The sequence below is a fragment of the Carica papaya genome, chromosome 6 (genome assembly GCF_054855325.1).
Source record: "Carica papaya isolate Zhongbai chromosome 6, ASM5485532v1, whole genome shotgun sequence".
Lineage (NCBI taxonomy): Eukaryota > Viridiplantae > Streptophyta > Magnoliopsida > Brassicales > Caricaceae > Carica > Carica papaya.
This window is the reverse complement of record NC_142314.1, coordinates 31,004,205-31,027,301: the sequence shown is the minus strand read 5'-3', so window position 1 is coordinate 31,027,301 and position 23,097 is coordinate 31,004,205. Positions and strand designations below refer to the sequence as shown.

The 23,097-nt window shown below is 32.8% G+C and overlaps 3 protein-coding genes across 4 annotated transcripts; 2 read left to right on the top strand and 1 right to left on the bottom strand.

The window, feature by feature from the left end:
• The first annotated feature begins 739 nt into the window (after positions 1-739).
• CSLD2 (cellulose-synthase like D2) lies at positions 740-7,554 on the top strand. Of its 2 annotated transcripts, none has more exons than XM_088222590.1 (4): positions 740-1,187; positions 2,230-3,124; positions 4,490-5,297; positions 5,504-7,554. In XM_088222590.1, the coding sequence occupies exons 2-4, from the start codon at positions 2,259-2,261 to the stop codon at positions 7,253-7,255; spliced, it is 3,426 nt and encodes a 1,141-aa protein (XP_088078716.1). In that variant the 5' UTR covers positions 740-1,187; positions 2,230-2,258; the 3' UTR covers positions 7,256-7,554. The 2 variants fall into 2 exon arrangements, with proteins under 2 accessions (XP_088078716.1, XP_088078717.1); XM_088222591.1 differs by lacking the exon at positions 740-1,187 and adding an exon at positions 1,194-1,396.
• A 1,150-nt stretch (positions 7,555-8,704) lies between these two features.
• On the top strand, positions 8,705-17,486 carry DPL1 (dihydrosphingosine phosphate lyase). The gene is made up of 15 exons (XM_088222592.1): positions 8,705-9,108; positions 9,262-9,307; positions 10,611-10,762; positions 10,883-10,942; positions 11,868-12,092; positions 12,173-12,314; positions 12,497-12,547; positions 12,658-12,749; positions 13,186-13,312; positions 15,709-15,724; positions 16,234-16,341; positions 16,472-16,526; positions 16,609-16,755; positions 16,961-17,039; positions 17,243-17,486. The coding sequence occupies exons 1-15, from the start codon at positions 8,900-8,902 to the stop codon at positions 17,363-17,365; spliced, it is 1,632 nt and encodes a 543-aa protein (XP_088078718.1). The 5' UTR covers positions 8,705-8,899; the 3' UTR covers positions 17,366-17,486.
• Positions 17,487-20,161: 2,675 nt separating this feature from the next.
• LOC110816025 (putative WRKY transcription factor 75) lies at positions 20,162-22,063 on the bottom strand. Its single transcript, XM_022044034.2, has 2 exons — positions 21,546-22,063; positions 20,162-20,585 (listed from the first exon to the last, which is right to left on the bottom strand). Exons 1-2 carry the CDS (start codon positions 21,914-21,916, stop codon positions 20,405-20,407), a joined length of 552 nt encoding a protein of 183 aa, XP_021899726.1. The 5' UTR covers positions 21,917-22,063; the 3' UTR covers positions 20,162-20,404.
• Between the last annotated feature and the right edge of the window lie 1,034 nt (positions 22,064-23,097).

The following is a 23,097-nucleotide window of genomic DNA, read 5'->3' as shown; positions in this document are numbered from 1 at the left end:
ATTTTAAATACGTGTCACAACAACACAAATAATAAAATTAAAAAGCTCTATAATAGTAGTAAGATAATAATCAGAATTATTTTGATTAAGGCTGTTACATTTTAAATTAATAATAATAATAATAATAATATTATTATTATTATTATTATTATTATCAATTTCATTTTAAGTAATTGAGTTTCTTGAACATATTATATGCTTATTATTCCTAAAACTAATGACGTTCATCCCACACCAAATGCAACCACATAGTTTTTATGCTTAAGAGTTAATAAATTAATATATTGAATTAAAATTTTACAAAGTATAAAGTAGATAATTATATGAACACTTTAGTGTTAATTCAAACTAAAATATTAAATATCAGAAATACCAAACACTTATAACACATGCAAAGTGTAAAATTTTTATATTTTATTAAAATATCACGAATTCTAATTTTATTAAAAATATAAATATTATATTTTGATACTAATTTATTTGATTTAATACAATTAAATATTTGATTTATTAAATTGACCCTAAAAAAATTATTATTAATTTACTAAAAAATATTTTTTAGTAATTTACTTACTAATAAAATGAACAAGCAAGGAAACATTCCTTCACAAGCTCTCTTTTCTCGACGTAATCTGGTGAAATTCCTGTTATACCCTTTTAATTAAAATAATAAAATAAACAAAAATTTCTCCGTCTTGTCCAAACCCACCCCCCGGTTAATCATAAACCCCTTCGCCTTCTTTGAAAAAAGAAACTTAAAAAAAAAGAGAAGCTGGTTGGGTAAGTAGTAGCCGGCGACCCACAAATACCCATAAACTCTCTTGATCCACACCCTGTTTGCAGTCACGCGTTTTTCCTCTACTAAGAACCTGCTCATCATCATCATCATCTTCTTCCTCTTTATCCATTTTTTAATTCGAAAAAAACGAATACGGAGCTGCATGTTTTGTATTTAAAAACTTGGAATAATCATGATGTGTTGTAGTAGTGCTTGTAGTCTTGCTCACGACTAAGTCTCTTAATCTTCTTATTCTTCTCTCTCTCGCTCTCTCTCTCTCTCGGCGTGTAATTGACAGTTGGAGACCACTGCATTAGTTTGAATTGTTCTGGTTTTCCATGCTGTTTCCTTCTGGCCAAGGGGATTGTCAAAATTGGAAATAGGGATCTAAAATCTAAGATACATAAAGGTATTGTCTGTTTTGTTTTGTGTTAGTTCACGATGTTCTCCTCTCTGCTCTTTCTTTAAGACATGTTCCGATTTTTTCTCTTGAGAGTTGGGTTTCTCCTGCTTTCTTAGTTCTGTTCATCAGAAGGGAAAGGGTGGTAAGATCTTGGATCTTCAGTTTCTCATGTTTTTGGGACTTGGTTGAAGCTTAGTTTGTTCAGTTGTATAAAGGTAAAACGAGGATTTGGTGGCATCTTTTATAATATCGTTTGTTTGATGGGGAAGTGTTTTTATCTGGGTTTTCATTGTTTGAACTCGAGCTCAGGTTTAGTGTATCCCGCTGTTGCCCTTGTTTATTTAAGATCTACTATTTCTCTTCGTTTCTTGCCAATATGTTAATGCAGCTTGGTGGGTTTTACTTACAGATTTAGCATATAAAAGTTGCTAGTGTTTGATCTTGATCTAAATTTTGAGACATGACAATTTTTTTCAGACATATTTGTGTAGTTTTTCCGAAAATGTAGGAGAATTAAAGAAGAATTTCTTGGAACTCATATGTTTTAGGACGAAAGAAAATGTGGAATTGAAGGTTTTGTAAAGTCAAAGGTGTTTGCTTGTCACCACTTATCTTACTTTGCGCTTGGGTTTGTGTGAGTTTCTATGAGAAAACTGATGCCATCTTGGGTTTCATGTTAATGATCTATTGCAAATTTGCCCTAGTGTCAATGTTCAGAGGTTTTAGGTTTTTAGCACAATGTAAAGTGTTGGGATGTTTTTGTTTAAGAAATCATTTTCTTTATGAAATTGAGTGATCTGGAAAGTCAGTGGACCCGATCTCATGTAATTTGCTTTATGTTTTTGCATTATCTCTAATGTGGTGTCTAAATCCTAGCAAGTGATATCAATTTGTTTCAGGCTGGTTCTCAGCTGTTCCATTGAAAGTCACACTGTAGATCTGTGCCATGGTTTCAATCAGTACATAATAAAAGTTGGTGATTTCTTTATAGATCAACCATTCAGTAGTTTCTGTTGAAACTAAATTTTGTTGCATTTTGAATTTTCAGGAATCATTACCATCTGATAGATTTTAAAAATGGCTTCTAAATCATTCAAAGCGAGTCGGTCATCTTTATCGGTGAGCTCGGATGTACCTGATTCGCAAAAGCCTCCACTGCCTCCAACTGTGACATTTGGCCGCAGAACTTCCTCAGGCCGCTATGTCAGTTACTCTAGGGATGATCTTGATAGTGAACTTGGAAGTAGTGATTTCATGAACTACACAGTACACATACCGCCAACCCCCGACAACCAACCCATGGACCCATCCATCTCGCAGAAGGTTGAAGAGCAATATGTGTCAAATTCCCTATTCACAGGCGGGTTCAATAGTGTTACCCGTGCTCATCTCATGGACAAGGTTATTGAGTCTGAAGCAAGCCATCCCCAAATGGCCGGTGCAAAAGGATCTTCCTGTGCCATCCCAGGGTGTGATGCAAAAGTGATGAGTGATGAGCGCGGTGCGGATATCCTCCCATGTGAGTGTGATTTTAAAATATGTCGGGATTGCTACATTGATGCGGTAAAAGCAGGGGGTGGAATTTGCCCTGGATGTAAGGAGCCATATAAGAACACGGATCTGGATGAGATTGCTGTAGATAATGCGCGGCCACTTCCACTTCCTCCGCCAGCAGGGATGTCCAAAATGGAGAGGAGGTTGTCATTGATGAAGTCAACAAAGTCGGTGCTTATGAGAAGCCAAACTGGAGATTTTGATCACAATCGGTGGCTGTTTGAAACTAGAGGGACTTATGGGTATGGGAATGCTATATGGCCGAAGGATGGGAATTTTGGAGATGGCAAAGATGATGAAGGTGTTGAACCAACAGAGTTGATGAACAAACCATGGAGGCCCCTTACGCGTAAATTGAAGATACCTGCGGCTGTTCTTAGTCCATATAGGTATTCTTTACTTCTTGATTGTTTACCACAATTTTTTTCTCCATAATATATATTATGGTGAAATATTATTCCAAGCATCCGTATGGACGTTGCAAAGTTTTATTTTCATCCCCTATTGGGCACAAAAATTTGGTGGTGTTGGAAACAGTTTAATTATATGCACATGCTCATGCATGCAAAGATTTTATGATGGCAGTTATATAGCTAGGATTGCTTGTTACGCTCAATGCATGATATTTTTATCTCGTTTTTTATTTTTTAATTATTTTTCTTTCCAAATAATTTGTTGGTGCTCTCATGGCAATAATGATTTATTTCACCATCTTTTGCGTTTTCTTTTCTTGGCAAGAGTAAGGCAAGAGAAGCCCATCAACTATGGACTTTATCCCCACAAAATTCTTCAGAAAAAAAATGAAATTTTAATGTCTTATTATTTATTTTTTGAAATTTCTTTTGCTAATTACTTCAGATCACTAGGAAATGCTGCTAAGAATTTTAGTGGAATATGATTGGTTTATTTGGTTCAACTCTTTAAGTACTGATACGTATTTCCATGCCATTTACGGTATTTTGGGCTCTTCTTTGATAAGAAACGTTTAATTCTTTCAATAGTGTTTCTTTTTTTATTGGATCCAAGGTTGCACAACACATGAGGAGAGGAGGTGCGAGTAGAGTAAACCTTCCTCTAATTATTATTTGAAATCCATTGTCATTTTCAACTAAAGTAGGAAGAGCTCCAAAGTCTCTGGACTGCATCCTAGAGCCTAACATAATGCTAGCTAGAACATTGATTTATGAATTATACCTGCTTTGGACCTTCATTTCAATTTTGGTGGTTTCTTTATTTGTATCGATCCCTCCCTATAGAAATACGGGATGGAACATCACTTACTTACAATTCCTTTAACTGTAACACTTAAATGATGGCTTCTTTCTTTTGTATGTGTCTTCTGGGGTATTCTTTGATAAGAAATGCTTAAATTCTTTTAATAGTGTTTCTTTTTTTTCCTATTGGATCCAAGGTTGTGCAACACAAGAAGAGAGGAAGCATGAGTAGAGAAACCTTCCTCTAATTATTATTTCAAATCCATTGTTATTTTCAACTAAAGTAGGAAGAGCTCCAAAATCTTTGTATGGCATCCTAGACTCTAACATAGTGCTAGCTAGGACATTAATGTATTTATGAATTATACCTGCTTTAGGCCTTCATTTTGATTTTGGTGGTTTCTTTATCTGTGTTGATCCCTCCCTTGAATGCCAATCAGTTGCATTTAGCAGTAGAACTGGGGGATGGCACATCACTTACTTGCAATTCCTTTAACTGTAACACTTAAGTGACAATTTCTTTCTTCCACGTGTTTTCAGGCTTTTAATTGTCATTCGTATAGTTGTTCTTGCCTTGTTTTTGGCATGGAGGGTTAAGCACCAGAATAACGACGCAATCTGGCTCTGGGGGATGTCTGTGGTGTGTGAGATCTGGTTTGCTTTTTCATGGCTTCTTGATCAACTGCCTAAGCTCTGCCCAGTTAATCGGGCGACAGACCTTAATGTCCTGAAGGATAAGTTTGAAACACCTAACCCAAACAACCCAACTGGGAAGTCTGATCTTCCTGGAATTGATGTCTTTGTCTCTACTGCGGATCCAGAGAAAGAGCCACCGCTTGTCACCGCAAACACTATCTTGTCAATTTTAGCTGCTGATTATCCTGTTGAAAAGCTTGCTTGCTATGTTTCTGATGATGGGGGTGCCCTTTTAACCTTTGAAGCCATGGCTGAAGCAGCAAGCTTTGCTAATATATGGGTGCCATTCTGCCGTAAACACAATATTGAGCCAAGGAATCCAGAATCCTACTTCAATTTGAAGAGGGATCCTTACAAGAACAAGGTCAAACCAGATTTTGTCAAAGATCGCAGACGTGTGAAGCGTGAGTATGATGAATTCAAGGTTCGGATTAATGGTTTACCTGATTCCATCCGGCGCCGATCTGATGCTTATCATGCCCGAGAAGAAATCAAGGCCATGAAACTTCAAAGACAGAACAGGGATGATGAACCCGTCGAGAGTGGGAAGATTCCTAAAGCTACATGGATGGCTGATGGTACTCATTGGCCTGGGACTTGGTTGAATCCTGCAGCTGAGCACTCTCGAGGTGATCATGCTGGTATAATACAGGTATTTATTTGATCATATAGTCTTAGTTTTCATCTATGGCTATGCTATCTCTAACCCAAAAGATTGTCAAATGAGTAGGCTGGTCTGGATCTCTTTTCAATGATTGTTTTGCTGTTGTTATTGTTGTTGCTGTTCCAATCCGGGAAAACAGGCCATAAGGATTGTCTGAGGTTTTACAATATTATTCTTAATATTCAATGATGCAGGTGATGTTGAAGCCTCCTAGTGATGACCCATTACATGGGGCTGCTGATGGGTTCCTTGACCTTACTGATGTTGATATTCGTCTCCCACTTCTCGTCTATGTTTCTCGTGAGAAGCGCCCTGGCTATGATCATAACAAGAAGGCAGGAGCCATGAATGCCCTAGTTCGAGCTTCTGCTATTATGTCCAATGGCCCTTTCATACTCAACCTTGACTGTGACCACTATATTTACAATTCTCAAGCAATGAGAGAAGGCATGTGCTTCATGATGGATCGAGGAGGTGATCGTATTTGTTATGTTCAGTTCCCACAGCGATTTGAAGGTATTGACCCTTCTGATCGATATGCTAATCACAATACTGTTTTCTTTGATGTGAATATGAGAGCCCTTGATGGGCTTATGGGCCCAGTTTATGTTGGAACTGGGTGCCTTTTCAGAAGGATTTCCCTCTATGGTTTTGACCCACCGCGATCAAAAGAACACCACCCTGGTTGCTGCAGCTGCTGCTTTGGCCGGCAGAAGAAGCATTCTTCTGTTGCAACTACACCCGAGGAGAATCGAGCCCTAAGAATGGGTGATTCTGATGATGAAGAGATGAACCTCTCCTTGCTTCCCAAGAGGTTTGGAAACTCAACATTTCTTATTGATTCAATTCCAGTAGCAGAGTTCCAAGGTCGTCCACTGGCAGATCATCCAGCTGTAAAGAACGGTCGCCCACCTGGTGCTCTGACCATTCCTCGTGAACTTCTTGATGCATCAACTGTTGCAGAGGCAATCAGTGTAATCTCTTGCTGGTACGAGGATAAGACTGAGTGGGGACAGCGTGTTGGGTGGATTTATGGGTCTGTAACCGAAGATGTGGTCACTGGGTACAGGATGCACAATAGAGGATGGAAATCAGTTTACTGTGTGACCAAGCGCGATGCTTTCCGAGGGACTGCACCTATCAATCTAACTGATAGGCTTCATCAAGTCCTCCGGTGGGCTACGGGTTCTGTTGAAATTTTCTTCTCTCGGAACAATGCTTTACTTGCCAGCTCAAGAATGAAGCTTCTGCAGAGGATTGCCTATCTCAATGTCGGCATCTACCCTTTCACCTCCATATTCCTGATTGTCTACTGCTTCCTCCCTGCGCTGTCTCTGTTCTCCGGCCAGTTCATTGTCCAGTCCCTTAATGTTACTTTCCTTACATACCTTCTGGTAATTACTGTGACTCTGTGTCTGCTAGCTGTCCTCGAAATTAAATGGTCCGGCATTGAGTTAGAGGAATGGTGGAGAAATGAGCAATTTTGGCTTATTGGAGGAACTAGTGCTCATCTTGCTGCCGTGCTTCAGGGGCTTTTGAAAGTTATTGCAGGAATTGAAATTTCGTTCACCTTGACATCGAAATCAGGTGGTGATGATGTGGATGATGAATTTGCTGATCTTTATCTTGTGAAGTGGACATCGTTGATGATCCCGCCTATCACAATCATAATGGTTAACCTGATTGCAATAGCAGTTGGTTTCAGTCGCACAATATACAGCGTCATTCCACAATGGAGCCGATTGTTAGGGGGAGTTTTCTTCAGTTTCTGGGTATTGGCTCATCTCTACCCTTTTGCTAAAGGGCTAATGGGAAGAAGAGGGAGGACTCCTACCATTGTTTTTGTCTGGTCAGGGCTCATTGCAATCACCATATCTCTTCTCTGGGTAGCTATCAACCCACCTTCTGGAACAAACCAAATTGGAGGTTCATTCACGTTTCCCTGATAAATCATTCTTTTCTGTCAGAGTTCCGTATGATATTCCATTGAATTCTTGTACTTCAAAGTTAATTATGTTAGTTAACAGACTAATTTATTTTCTTTCTCATGCCTGTATGAATTTTATTTTAGTATCATCAAAGGGAATTTAGCTGGGTTGGGGGTTGAATTGGGAGGGGGATAGAATGGGAAACTAGTTGCTTTTTTTTTTTTTAGTTTATTTTATTCTCATTGATGATCATCAAAAACTGCAAAAGAAATTTCTTGTAACTTACGAATGGTGATAGTGCACAGGTTACTGCCAAATTCTTTTTATTTCATTTTTAGAACATATCACTTGAATAATTCTTTTCTTTTCTTTTGCTAAATGAATAGTTGTTTTTTGTTTATTTAATGAGGAATTTTGAAGTTCCTCAGAGGCATATATATATATATATATTTAAAAAAATAAATTATTATTTTTTTAACGGTTCGAATTTCTTTTCATTTTAATTCATTTTGATTGATTTATTATATAAGAAAGGACGTGGTTAAAATAAATAATTGATTGTGATCTTTTCTAATAATGAGTCAAGTCTGTTATTTACGAGCTCAAAAATATATTTATTGCAAGTTTATATTTTTAATTATTATGATAAAAGAAATATTATTTAAAAAGAATAAAAGAGTTATTATATAAATTCAAAGAAAATATAATAATAATAATAATAATAATCTAATAAAAATAAATGAAAATAAACAAAAATTCTTTTAAATTTATTAACAGGGATACATAGAACTAGGAATTAGACTGGAAATTAAATGTGACCATAAATTAAATTAAAAATTAGTACTGGCCCATATTTTTTTATTAAATATAGTTTGTTGAAAATATTCAATATAATATTTTATATAAAGTAACTAAATCTATTAATGATTTTCTTTTTTTTTAAAAAAAAAAAAAAATAACCATTATGGTACATAAATTAGTTTATATCGTTAAATATATAAATTATTTTATAGAGTTTTATTTGAGTAAAATATAGAACCAATAATGAGTCTATCAGCTAGCTATATATGAATTTCTAGTTCCAAATATATTTATATATTATACTTATTTTATGTGATACTCATTTTGTGCATGAATGAATTGTTTAATTCGACATTAAATTTTATATACATCGAAGTTAATATTTGTTTTTTAATTAATTAAACATAAACTAAGAGAAATTATTGCATCTTCGTCTATATATTAATAACTAAGTAATGTTATTAATTTATAATATATTTATAAAATAATAAATTTATAAATAAAATATTTTTGCGATTCGATCATAGTAGTATTAATGATCGGGTTTCGACGGTGAAACCGGATTAACTGTTTTCCCTACCAAAATCCGAGATGCTATAAAAACACCACAACATCTATTTTAAAGAGAAAGGTCCCAACGGATTGGGATGTTGAAACCGGGTTAATTGGGGGGTCCTCTCGAAAACCGGATATGCTACTCCCAACATATTATTTGAGGGGCATCGTTGTAACTTGCACGCAACACCAAAACGCCGAAATCTCTCTAATCTCTATGCTTTTGCTGGTATCATAGTTTAAATCGCTCTGCATTTCCTCCTCCAAGGAACACAAAAGACGAAGAAACTTTCCACAACTGAAGCTATGGATTCTCATTGTTCTGTATTGAAAGAATTATGGATTCAATTTCGAGCTTCCGCGAATTCGTTTCTTGCAGAATTCGAGCCTCTGGCTCTGCTTTTCGCTCCTCTATTCACTCTCTTTCTCGCACGCATCATCCAGTCGTTTCTCGGCGTAATTCGCGAGAAAGGACTTAAAGCGACTTTCATAGGGCTTTTCATGACCTTCATCAAGTAAATCAGCATCCAAATGCCAAAAATTCGTGTTTATTATCACTGGCTGCATTTTTAATTTGTTTTTTTGATAAATTTTTTTATTAAATGACGAGGCATGGTTTCTTAATTCTGATCATCTACTTGTTTAAATTTTCGATTAAAAAAAAACAGGTTGGTTCCCGGTGTTAAGAGTTACATCGATGCTGAGAAGCAGAAGGTCAGATTAATTTCTTCAGTTGATATATACATTTACGCATATCTCTTATTCCGGTTTTCGTGATTTCTGCCCTCATAATATCGTCGTATCCATTAGTGTAAATGAACGAAATGAAAGGAAGCATTTGATGCATTTATTCGTGTCATTGTCCATTTTATGAGGGCACACAGTCTTGCCACTTGAACCTCCATTCTCCAGGTAAATGGAGTCGGAGTACGAAGTTATTTCCTAATTGATGAACAGAGTCAGCCTGCACCACCAAACTATTAAATTGGGACCGAGCGACAGTTAACGCTCACTTTTTGTGTTTAGTTGGGTTCTTCTTCAGTCACTTGAACGGCTAAGTTTAATACCTAGTTTTGAAGTTTAGGCTCAGTTGCGTAGGGGAAAATACGTCTTGTAGTTTTTCGTTTCCTAAATCTATATATGTTTGTATATCCAAGCATACGTAGTAGTTGAAAATAGGACAAATTATAAAATCAGTGGCTGAATTGTAGACTATATTGCAATTTAGTCCTAAAATCTTGTCAATTCCTTCACTTGCAAAATTCTTTTAAATGTGATTTTTTACTGAATTTTTTTAATAGGAATAGGAAAAATTCTTCCTAAATAATGTAAAAAATGGCTTAAAAAGTATAATGTTTTTATTTAGAACTAAGAATTAAAAAGATAAAAAATAGTTATTGCATACATTATCTTCTGTTATCATCATCCGTATTGCTTAAATAAGATAGATTGATTACTTTTATTAAGATTAATGTTTATTTGTTCTAACTTCCAAACTCTATTTAAGAACAAAATATGGACAAAACAAAAAGAACTGTTTGTTATTTTCTATCAAAATCTCACATATGTATAAGAATATCAAAAACCAAAACAATTTTATGAATTTAAGGATCAAATTGTAACAAAAAAACTTTTAAGACTTAATTGTAATATAGCAAGTAGTTCATGACTAAAATTATAGTTTATCCTTGAAAAAAATAAATTTTAGGAAAATGACAGTGAAAACATCATGAGTTTAAAAAAAAAATTTAAATACTTTTTATAGAACTGTTGTTATTTAGATTTGAGTTCAGAATGTTTACTACTCCCAAGCATGATTTCATGAGGAAAAAATTATAATTTAGAAAGTAAAAATTAAAAAAAAAAATTATGGATAATGAAATCATATTGCTTTACTTCTTATCTGTACCTATGACCTTTTCATGGTATATCCTAAGTAAATGTAAATTATATCATTTTGTCATTGGACATAGCAAAAGCACTAAGTGGCAAGTTTTCCGCACTCACATACCTACAGGTTGTTGATAAGTTGCAGTCTGGCAGTAAATCTAAGAGAGATGGTTGGAGGACAGAGTTGCCAGTATCAGGTTTAGGAGTAGATGTTATAGAGAATATGAAAGATGAAAAAAGGAAAGATAGTACTTGGCAAGGAAAATGTTCTGGTACAGTGTATGTTATATCTATTTGCACGGCAGTACTATTTGTATGCTGGAGGATTGATTATTGAACATTTGATTCTTATATGTTTGGGCTTAGTAGATCCTGATCTTCTTTTTCGCCATCTTGCAGCTACATTGGAGGAAGTGAATATGAAGGACATTTTTCTTTGATAAATGAGGCATGCTCAATGTTAGTAAGATGTTGCTCATTAAATCTATATTCTACGATATGGTGAAGCTTTCTGTTAGTTATTACTATTGATTGTGCTTATGCCTTCGCAACATAATTGGTCTAAAAGTGCATTTCAATAAAGGATTCTTTTGGAAACAAGCTTACTTGTTTTATACTGTCATCCTTCTTTCCCTACATTTTTCTTGTTTTTTCAGGGAAAAAAATCTCTGTAGGCTCGTGATAATGTTATGTTTATCAATAGTTACTGAGCTTGGAGGGTACAAGTTAAAATATGTGAATATGAATGCAAATGTGAATGGTTTTGATAAATTGCACTACTTAGGCTGTATCTGACATGTTTGACGTTCTATGGTAGCTGATGCTACTGTGGCATATTGATAGGTTCTTGTTGATTATTTATGGTATAGCCCAGTCCTCGTTACCAGATATTGGTTTTGTGCTTCGCTGTGTAGTTGCCATTAAATCCATGCTCTGGCTAGGTACAACAAACATTCTAATTGAAGTTCCAGATGGGCATTTAAGCAGTGTGACCTCATTTGAATTTTCAATCTACACAAATTTTGAACCTGCACCAATTTTATTTGTAACTTTAGACCTGCATTTATTGTCTTTTTTGTATGAGAAGGATCCTGTGTTTTCAGATAATGCTTAAGAAGGTACTTCATTTTGTCAGGACCATAATATTGATACCATCACGGTACTCGATTCTATGGTTTTTTGTTTCCCATGAAAATTTATGGTTCTTTTTTCTGATAGAAGAAAAAGAAGTTAAAGGGCTTTTCTCTTATCCACTACGGTATTTCACATTGTCAGTATGTTGGTAACTTATTAGCTTTGATAAGATCAGGATATGCCTACTTCTACAATCTCTTCTGTTCCATTTCTAAATCTTTAATTGGTCTTTCTGCATTTTTTATTTCAGGTTTGCACATACCAATCCATTGCATATGGATGTATTCCAGAGTGTTGCTCGATTTGAGGCAGAAGTGGTTGCAATGACAGCCGCTCTACTCGGCAGTAAAGACAAGGCTTCTGGAGGACAAATATGTGGAAACATGACCTCAGGAGGAACTGAAAGTATATTATTGGCTGTAAAGACATCCCGAGATTATATGAAAAATAAGAAGGGAATTACAAGGCCTGAAATGTATGTTGATATCCTATTACTTTCATATTTTCTTTGTTTATTGAGAATATTGATGTGAATGATTTTATTGTCAACTATAGGATCATACCTGAATCTGCTCATTCGGCATATGATAAGGCTGCACAATATTTTAATATCAAGCTGTGGCGATGTCCTGTTAATAAAGAATTTCAAGCAGATGTACAAGCAATAAAACGACACATTAGTAAAAACACTATCATGGTATGTACTGTAAGATCATTATCATTATTTCTGTGTTCTGTTTTACTAAACTTTTCTATGGTGGCTTGTGAGTCCGCCTAATCCTCTCACCTTTCTTTGAATTTGTCTCACTGGTCAGAAAGGAAAACATTTCCTTGCATGTGTATCAGATAAGTTGGCCTGACCTAAATTTCATGGTACAGATTGTTGGATCTGCACCTGGGTTCCCTCATGGCATCATTGACCCTATTAAGGTATGTGATTTTATTCCCCAATAATGGGCGAGAAGTGTACGTGTCAATTTTTTCTACCATTACTTTTTCTTTGGCTCATGGTTGATAAAATTTACCAACTTATCTTATAGGAGCTAGGTGAATTGGCTCTTGGCTATGGAATATGTCTCCATGTTGACCTGTGTCTTGGTGGATTTGTGTTACCATTTGCTCGTAAACTTGGGTATGTCTTTCCTTAATTTTTATGTCAGCTCTATTTTATGTAATGCTGTTGATAAATGTGCCACTTTTTCATTATTGTTTTCAGTATGGTATGCAGCTATAACAGTCTCTTGTTTATCACATGGCATTAGAATTATCTCCTGTTCGTAAACTTGTCCATCCATTAGGCTATTTAGACTATTGTTTCCTTTTAGTGTGTGTCAATCAATTATTCAAATTCTGTAATATGCTTAATTGAAAATCTTTCTATTTCTCACCCTTGAATCAAATACACTGTTACATGGTTCATTATGTATTTGTCTTTTGATTGAGACAAAGTTTCTCTGAGTGTTGGCTTTTAGAACATTGTCTTGAGATCTGTTCAATAACCTGAAAATTGCAAGCTGTTTATGCTTGATCGTTATTTGGTTCCGTGTTTGGTTTGATGTTCTCCTTAGGTACCCAATTCCACCTTTTGATTTCTCTGTCCAAGGAGTAACCTCAGTGTCAGTTGATGTGCATAAGTATGGGTTGGCTCCTAAAGGAACAAGTGTAGTTCTGTACAGAAATCATGAGATTAGGAAGGTACATTGTGTTTCTTCTATAAGTTGTATTTATTAATTATTTAAGTTTAAATATACATGTTCGTTATTTATATTTTTAAATTTCAGTTTAAATATATTTATTTATTATTTATTAATCCTTTTAATATATCATATATATCTTCTAAATTACTAAATATTATATAAATAGTTATTTATTATGTCTTTTTATTTAAATATTTCACATATAAATAGGTTTCTAGATATTTATAGTTACTTTATCTTTTATCATATATTTATCTATTATATAATAAATATGTAAATTTCCTCTAAAAAATGTATCTCCTAGATAGTAATTAAAATTTTTAGTTTGGTGATTACTATTAGTAATTAACTTTATTCATTTTTTCCTTTAAATAAATTATTGTAAAGATTAATGGTACTATTAGGATATCAGAACCTGATACATTTAAATAAATTATTAATATGTCCATTAGATGCGTGTTGTGCGTGTTTGTGTATTTTTTTTTTTTGGAAATGGATGAGTTTCATGTGTTATATAACTTTTTTACAAAAATTATACTTAGATATTCCATATAAAAATTATAATGAAAAATATCAGTACTCATAATATGTTATGGATAATATAATGGTATTTATAAATTATAGTACTTGCAATTACCAAAATAAGTGGTAAATTTTAGAACTAATATGTCTCCTATTGGCAGTAGTCAACGGATACTATAGCTTTAGTTTAATAAAAATTAGTATGATATATATTTTAACATATGTATAAGCCAATGTGCTTATAGGAGGCCTGAAAAGTTAGTTTTTACTAACAATTCTATGATTACCAATTAGTCTTTAATTTGATTAATAATTAAATTTTGACAAATTATTGAACTGTTAATGTTACTAAATTAAACAAAGTATAATATTAAATCTAACTATTTATATATCAACATATTTAAAAGATAGGGTTTTACGTAATATATCGAAAACCATACAAACATCAGAATTGGTAATGATTGATCATATATTAGATGCAATTGCCACAATTGGTAATAATTGAATCATACCCTACTTTTTTTTCCCCTATTTTAATGATTTCTTTAGAAAATATTCTAATTTGATTCCCGTAATAACTAAAGGTTAAATTTAACTAATTATATGAAATTAGTTGAAATATTCTCGTTTCTTGTTGACCAAGACAGTATTTTTTAGGTTAAAAAAACCTTCTAAGTGAAAGGCTTGGAAAAAGCCTTTGAAGCAAAAAAAGTTTTGACTCCCATAATTATCTGGAGAAAAGAAGGATCTCTCAATAATTTGACCATATCAAGAATCTTATTAACCATGTCTAATAATAAGGGTAAAGGGTAGTTTGATTATGACTTATGAAAATTTTGAGTTTGTAAAAAGTTCTAGAACCAATTAGTCTCCCTAAAAACAAAGAAAAACTCCTTTCCTTAAGTTTTAGTATCCTGTGCCGTTTTAGTGATTTTTTTTCTTTGTTCAAACAGCAAAAATTTGACAACAAAGATAGGTTTGAGCACTTCTGTAGTATCAAATAGTATAATTTTAATGGTACCAAATGTTGCCACAATAAAACTCCATGTAAGAGTCGAAGAGACGAGTAAACACAGTAAATATGTCATTGTAACGAGTACTTATTGTAACTTTCATACTGTCAACTACAATAGTATTTAATCAGATCAAAGTCTCCATTTTGAAGATGACCATGTGCTAATCTATTTACAGTAATTGGTGTTCGCTGCATTGATAAAATGTATAAATTATGTTTGTAGATAATGAATCTCATTATAGTGATCTATTCTTAATCTCAGTGTTATTGCACAAGTCTAAGTCATGAATTTCATTAATATTCAATGTCTTCTGGTAAAACGTTGAAATTATGTTTCCACATTATATTTTGAAATTATATTATTATAATACTTAATTTCATTAAATCTTTTGCAATTGACTTGGAGGATAATTAGTAACATCCTTCTGGGTGCAATTATTAGGACAATTTTTCATTTTGACATATCTGATGTTGAAACTTGCATATATTCCATAGATTAACCATTAAGAAGGCTACTTGTGAATGCTTATAATTTAAATAGACAGTCGGAAATGGATGCCTTGGTATATCGATTTATCATATCTGTGCTGATTTTAGTGGCGCTGGAGTTTAGATTGTGGTATATATTATGTAAATTGTTTATTGCTTCTTTAGAATCTAGTTACTAGAGAACAGACTGTTAGAGTTATGGTGTTGATATTAAATATGTTCTTCCAATTGCAGTTTTATGTCCTGAATTTATCGTCACTGTTTTCTTTATTGCTTCTGCGTCAAATTCTTGCTAATATGCTTGTCTTGTCATGTTTTCTGGATTGACTCGCTGCTACCTGTTTGCTTGGCAACCAATTTTCAAACAGTATCAATTTGTTGCTGGTAAGGATACTCTATCATTAAGAAGATACAAAAGAAAATGGAAGAGAAGAAACTGTAATCTGCTCTCATTCTTTATTTTTCTCAGTGGAGGGCTGTCTTTTCACCTATTGCAGAATTATTTGGATTTAGCAGCATTTTCACTGGTGCTATTTTGCATAATAGTTATTATATAAAGGAATTTATTTGAGCGCCAAAGCTAAATCAATTTTTATTTTTTCTGTGCATCTCTTATTGTCATATAATTATGGATACTCGTATCATTTGAGCAACAGATTGGTAGCTTAGCATTTGTCTGGGAGCACAAAGGGCTGCCAGATAAAAATTGGAAGTGTTAGGGCTGATTGATTGCAATTGTTAAATGATTTATCCAACGTATACCATTTTTCGGTCACTAACTTCAGGCTTTCATCTGGAAAGATCATTGTACCATGGAAGTTTCTTTGTTTGTTTGTTTTTTTTAAGTTAGTTTGTTTGATATTTGAGATTAAAAATATTATTTCATGGTGCAGTTACTGAATGGACAGGGGGCTTGTATGTGTCTCCTACCATAGCTGGAAGCCGGCCAGGGGGTCTGATTGCTGGGGCCTGGGCAGCAATGATGTCTCTGGGTGAAGAAGGTGAAGCAGTATTCTTACCAAACAACAACAATTGAAACTACGAAACATTTTAATTTATTATGTTGTTTGTCCTGATATTTTATCAAGTTTCCAGTTCTTGGACTGATTATTGTCCCATTACAACCTGCAGGCTACTTAGTTAACACTAAAAAGATAATGGAATTATCAAGGAGAATACAAGAAGGGTATTTGCTTGTTTAAATTATCCAATTCTTCTCTCTCTAATCCCAGATCATTTACTTCTGATTGACAAGTTAATGTCTGCAGAATCAAGGAGATACCTGAGTTATTTATCATTGGAAGACCAGATATGACAATTGTGGCATTTGGGTCTAATGTTGTGGACATCTTTGAAGTGAACGATATCATGTCCTCCAAAGGCTGGCATATGAATGCACTACAGAGACCCAATAGGTAGCCTCTGTAGTTCAAAGAAATTTGATATTCTATGGGATGATTATACCCATCCCCTTGTGCTTGATCTCCCATTTTATTACCCTTCTCATGCGGTTTTTACAAAATTGGGTGATGGTTAGGAAGAAATTAATAATTTATTGTGTTGGGGTTTGGTTTATGCTTCTTCAGTGACTGATTCTTTTCCCTTGTGCTCTATTCTCAGCATTCATATTTGCATTACTCTTCAACATGTACCAGTTGTTGAGGACTTCCTCCAGGATCTGAGGGAATCTGTACAAACTGTAAGTTGTTAATTTGAAGTGATCTTTTTTCCATTTAGCAGATCCAGTATCCTGTGAGTCTGTGGAGTGTTTTGAGTCTATGATACCTTACTAAAGGGCCCCAGTAATTAGCATGGCGGTTGGTGCCTGTGCATCTGTCCTCAACATGATCCACTTATATTCACTACTGTATAATCTTATCTTTCTATTTCTTCCTGTTTCAGGTAAAACAAAATCCAGGGCCGATAAAAGGAGGCCTAGCACCGATATATGGTGCCGCAGGGAGAATGCCAGATAGGGGCATGGTTCAGGAATTGTTGGTAAATTACATGGATGGTATATGCTAGTGGGATTCCTACTTGGATCTGTTTCAAATTCGGATTTTTTTCAATGTTTTCTAGACATCATATCTGATTCTTGTTCAAAAAGAATTAAACAATAATTTGGTAAAATGTTCCTCGTTTTTCATATATATTCCCACCTTTAAGTAATATTTGGCAGCGGTACAAAATAATGTTGACAAAAGATTGAATTTCAGTATTATGACATTACAATAACATAATTCATTAACAAGTTAGACCGACTGCCATGCTTGCTCTAGTGTTTTGTGATACTGCACCGGAAGGATTAGAGTTAGGAACTAGGCCAACTGAGCTAAAGGTCTGACACGGTCTATTTCCTGTAAGTATTTGGGTAGCACATGAATGGAAACGTATCTTCACAGAAGATAACATCCAAAATTTCAATGACAACATTGTGTTTTAAAGTCTAGGAATCTGTAAGCTTTCCTTTCCTTGTGAACGCATAACCTGAAAAAGTACATGCAGAGGAAGTTTGGGCCTTTCAGGGTCAGCAGATATTAAAAAAGATAAGTCAACCTCCAGATATAAGATTTTATAAGTTTAAGTTTGTGATTCTTCCAAGGTTCGTAAAACGCTAGCATTGAGGATATAGTTAATAATAAGTAGCTCTTTAACTTACAAGTCTTTGGGAGCACTGGAACAACTAATCATGACATCATATAAATTAACTAAAATTCTACTTTTGAAAAATTGTAGTTTTTTATTTAGTCTTAGATGAAGGAAAATAAGAGATTGCAGTTTCATAAATAACACCCAAAGATTGAATGAAGTTATTCAAACCATAAGAATCATATCCTCTACCTCTTATCACTTCCAAACTTCTCAACTTTCTCCCAAAAATATCACTTTTAATTTTCAAATTATAAACATATATATAGTTTGAATAATCTTCCATAAAAGGTATAAAAATATCTTTTTCTCACCTTTAGTTGAAGTTCATTCAAACTCGTAAACATCCGCGGGAAGCAATTCAAAATGCATTTTCCCAAATTCTCTAGAGCATAAGAGCTTTTCACGCTGCTAACTTTATTCTGGGTCTCGTGCAAATATTTGTGATCAAAGACCTGATCCAGAAAGGATATTCCTTCTACCACGTTGTACTAGAAGTGTAAGCATATGTTTCCGAACCAGTTTCTTCGGTATGACACTTTTGTTGAAATGCTTTCAAAACATTTGTTATATTAGAAGAGAATTGATTTTAAATAGTATCTAAAATATTCATGATCTTTCTCTCATCTCTTGCCAACTTTTTCACATTCAATTTTTTCTTCATGGTTCATGATAAAACTATTCTTCTTTAGATACTTTTAACTAAAACTCCGGAGGTGCTCAGGAGAGTAAAATAAAGTCGGTCTTTTTTTTGTTCTGGAACTTTTGTACTCGGTGGAATGAAATTGGGTTCGGTAGTTGGATTTGAAAAGTAACTTTCTTTATAGCAATATTCATTATTATCATCTCACGAAGATTGAAGTGTGTACTAGGTTGCTCTCTAAATATAATACATACTGGAAGTAGGTATGGAGAGTGGGTGTCTATCCTCACCCTTGCTCTTGCTCGTGAAAAAATAAATATTTCGTACTCGACCGTGAGTAAAAGATTATTTAGTTTACTTGTTTTTTAATCTTAAAAGCTTTATAAAATATTTAAATAAATAATTAAAACTTAGTTAATGAACCTTTTTAAGTGTTAAACGAAAACAAAATATAATTTAGAAGATTATTTTAGATTACTCAATATTTATTAGTTGAAATTTAATGAATTAGAGTAGAATTAAAAATAAGAATAAAATTTGATGAATCGTACATATATAGTAAGGTAGGGTGGAGGGGGGTAAGTATATTATTATATCTACCATTGATATATACTCTATAAATGACTTCAACTAATGTAAAAAGAGTGTCTTAGCATATTGTCCTTAAGTAAAAGGACCATTGTATTACACCTTTAACTCAAATTAAAACTCTTTAGAGAAAACTTAAAAAAAAAAAAAAAAAAAAAAACTAGAGAGGAGGAAAAAGTTGAGAATAAGAGCAAGAGAGGAGTGGGAGGTGAGGATGAAATGATGGGTAAATGAGATCGCTATTTACACACCAAGTTAGAATGGCTCATTAAATGGAAAAACAAAACAAAACAAGTAATCATTAACATTAAAAATTTCTGACTTACATGCATTTTTTGTATACGTTTTATTTATTTTTTTTATTTGGTTATTATCTCGACTTTGTATCACTTTAATTTCTGTAATTTGACATTTAACATCACTAATATTTATTTTAAGTATTAGTAAAGTTGATATATCATATTATTTTATTATATTTTTTTTAATATTAAATATCGCGTGTCATATGAGATAATAATTATTTTATTTTAGATCATTTGAGATAATTCAAAATATATATAAAAAAGTCTCCTCAAATCTCTAAATTCTTAAATTATGTCGTGCACTTTATTTTTCGAAGATAGATACACTCTCTTCCAATAAATAGTGGTCGGCTTACAAGTCATCCTATTCCTCCTACTCTCCTTTCCTCTATTTATGTAAGAATGATATTTGTCTTTTTATCATATTGAGAAATACATAAATCAAAATTTTGATCGATTCAATTCTCAAATTTAGATACCAAAATTAATCTGATTTATGACTAACTTATTAAACTACCAACTTAATAAATAGAAATAATTAGAAAACCTATATTAGGTTCATTAATCTTTGGTACTTATCTCATGAAAAAAAAAAAGTTTTATGTAAAGGATTTATGTAATAAACAAGCACACATATGATTGCAGAATGCATAAAAGATGAAACCTTGACATAAACCATATATAAAAAAATGAAATGAAATGAAATGAAATAAAATCATATCCAATGTTTGGATAGTGGCGTATGCATGCTTCGGTTATCAGGATTTAATATCTAATTTACAGAGTAAATACTCTGTGTCTGTATGTATGTATATGTATGTATATGTATGTGTGTATATATATATTGGTAAATATAATGAGGAGAAATAATTTAAAGGGGTTTCATGAAAAGGAAGTATAAATTTGCATTTGGGTCAAGATATGTTCAAAGTTGTCGGTGGAGTTCTGGATTTGATGTGAATGAATGCCTTCATAAGTTGTCACCACAATTCCTTCATCTTTAGTCAGCCGCTGAATTTGCTTTTTCACATTGCAACCTTTATGAGTACACCGGTAGTAGCTTCTACAAATTAACCAGTGAAAATTCAATCAACTTTATTATAGTTAACTCTTTATTATTTCTTCAAATAATAATAATAATAATAATAATAGTAGTACATGGTCAAACAAGCTTACCCACTATATAGATATATTTTTTCGTGTGTATATTAACTAGGTATTATCACATTTATATATATATATTCTATCGCATTTAACTAGTTAATATATATATATATATGGATAGTTGATATAATTTACTTTCATATAAGTTATTTCTTTCATAAAAATTTATATATTTTCATTAATTAAATAATACATACATAATCAAAATAACATAGAAAATAGAAAATTATTAACTATTTATTTAAAAAATAGTTTAATTATAAAATAATTTATATATAAATTACATAAATCAATTTCTTTCTTTTAAGCTAACATCTTTTTTACATACTACATTAGAAGTAAAAGTGATAATAATTCGAGTTAAGATATGTTTAGTGATTAGACAAGCAAAAAGAAATTCTCTTTCAACGATAGTATTAAGATAATTCTAACATCCTGTTGGCTTTAATTCTTATAGAATTATTAATTTAATTATCAAATTTCAATATTTTTCATGATATAGTTTATTAACTTATTATTAGAGTACACTTTTCATGTTTAAGCTCCTCCTAGTTTGAGGTTTTTGGATGAAAAATTATGTTTTTATCATACATGTATGTATACATATATGTAAATATGAAGAAAATCATAAAATTTTGAAAGTGAGAGCAATTATGAATGGATGAAATGAAAATGAAATTTTGATTAAGCAAGGAAGTAAAAAGATTTTTGGCCAATATCTCTATAATTGAGAACGCATATATATATACACACACATATATGTATCTCTATATGTATTATCTTCAATAAACCAAAAATTAAAAATAAAACAGTACTATAATAAGTATATCTATACATGTACATATATATGTATATATACCTTGGGTATTTGTTGTTCTTGACAGGTTTTTGGCCGTATTTTCTCCATCTGTATCCATCATCAAGAATATCAACTCGACTTCTTGTCTGAAACGCATATCTTTGCTTCTTCATCTTCTTATCTTCTTCCTTCTTCTTTCCTTCAGCTTTGCCTTCAGTACTACAACTGTTATAATTAGTTGCAGACCCACCATGGATCTTGATCCGATCATCACCATAGACACTGTTGATCATCAAATCTTGACGATCATGATCCAGACCCAAAAACCCATTTCCAGTTGATCTCGTAACTTTAAATTCATTAAAGCTGTTCATCACCACGTTCGATGACGAAGTTGAACCAGAAAATACTACTGTTGAATACTTGTCCATTATGGGTACAACGATGCTCCAATCTCGCTGACGATATATATATATATATGTGTGTGTGTGTGTGTGTCGGTAATACAGTATGTAATCTATAAATACGAGATCTAGTTATAATAAATGTCCATTAAAATTATTAACACAGTCGAGAGGCGGCTGGATGGCTACTGCTTCTAGGGCTCCACAGCTTATTTATCCCACGTTTGGTGCCGTGAAAGATACGCAAGTTTTATCTTCTGTATTTATTTATTTTCTGAAAAGAATCACATGTAAGAAAAGGAAATTCATTTACTCAAACGAGAGAGCTATAAGAATTATTATATGTATATATATGTGTGTGTGTGTGTACATATCAATGAAGTGTGTAACGCCCCAAAAATTTAATTGAATCATAATACTGAATTAATAAGATGTTAGCGAAAGTAATTAAATATTTATGATTTATATTTTTTTGTACAGTTTAATCAAAATACTCTATAAAATTACGGAAATATTCTTTAAAAAAAATTAAAATAATAAAAAAATATATAACTAAAAACCTATAGACTTAATCTCCGCAACGTAATTGGTAGAAAACGGAAGTCACCCTTTAATCGCTTATTTTTTTACTGTTCTGCATCTAAATCTTGGTCGTTCTAATGCAAAATTATTAAATAAGGAGGATAAACTATACTAATCTAGTAAAAATATCAACACTTTATAACCGATATGCAAAATCAAATATTGGTAAAAATCGCAAAATAATCAATAGAGTTATTTTCTTTTTTAAGTCAATTTATTTAATTTTGTTAAAAAAGTTAATTTTATATTCACTTTTTAGATTACCAAATACGACTTATAAAGGGAAGAATCAAGATAACAATCCATTAAAAATATTAAGAAAACAACAATAATTAAACATTACATTTTTACTTACTTACCGGTATACCTAGAGATTCATAAGAGTTCCCACTATACGTAGACGTAATATCTAATATATTACTTAACTGGCCGTCCTCATGTCTCATCCGGTAATAGGCGTCAAACATATTACTACCTCAATACTTCATCCGATATGAGAGTAAACAAGTACTTTTTAATCCTTTCCGGTATGAGACTTTTTAACCCCATTCGACTGAGATAATGTCCATGATAGGGTTTGTCTTATGTACTAGGTTCGTACACCATTTTTTATGACACTAGGTAAA

Excerpts from the sequence above, each read along its gene's own strand:
- CSLD2 (XM_088222590.1), top strand. The coding sequence starts at position 2,259 with ATGGCTTCTAAATCATTCAAAGCGAGTCGGTCATCTTTATCGGTGAGC. Across the intron at positions 3,125-4,489 it reads GCTGTTCTTAGTCCATATAG|GCTTTTAATTGTCATTCGTA; the intron begins GTATTCTTTACT and ends ACGTGTTTTCAG. Across the intron at positions 5,298-5,503 it reads ATCATGCTGGTATAATACAG|GTGATGTTGAAGCCTCCTAG; the intron begins GTATTTATTTGA and ends TCAATGATGCAG.
- DPL1 (XM_088222592.1), top strand. The coding sequence starts at position 8,900 with ATGGATTCTCATTGTTCTGTATTGAAAGAATTATGGATTCAATTTCGA. Across the intron at positions 10,943-11,867 it reads ATAAATGAGGCATGCTCAAT|GTTTGCACATACCAATCCAT; the intron begins GTTAGTAAGATG and ends TTTTTATTTCAG. Across the intron at positions 16,342-16,471 it reads GATGTCTCTGGGTGAAGAAG|GCTACTTAGTTAACACTAAA; the intron begins GTGAAGCAGTAT and ends TACAACCTGCAG.
- LOC110816025 (XM_022044034.2), bottom strand. The coding sequence starts at position 21,916 with ATGGACAAGTATTCAACAGTAGTATTTTCTGGTTCAACTTCGTCATCG. Across the intron at positions 20,586-21,545 it reads AAGAACAACAAATACCCAAG|AAGCTACTACCGGTGTACTC; the intron begins GTATATATACAT and ends GTTAATTTGTAG.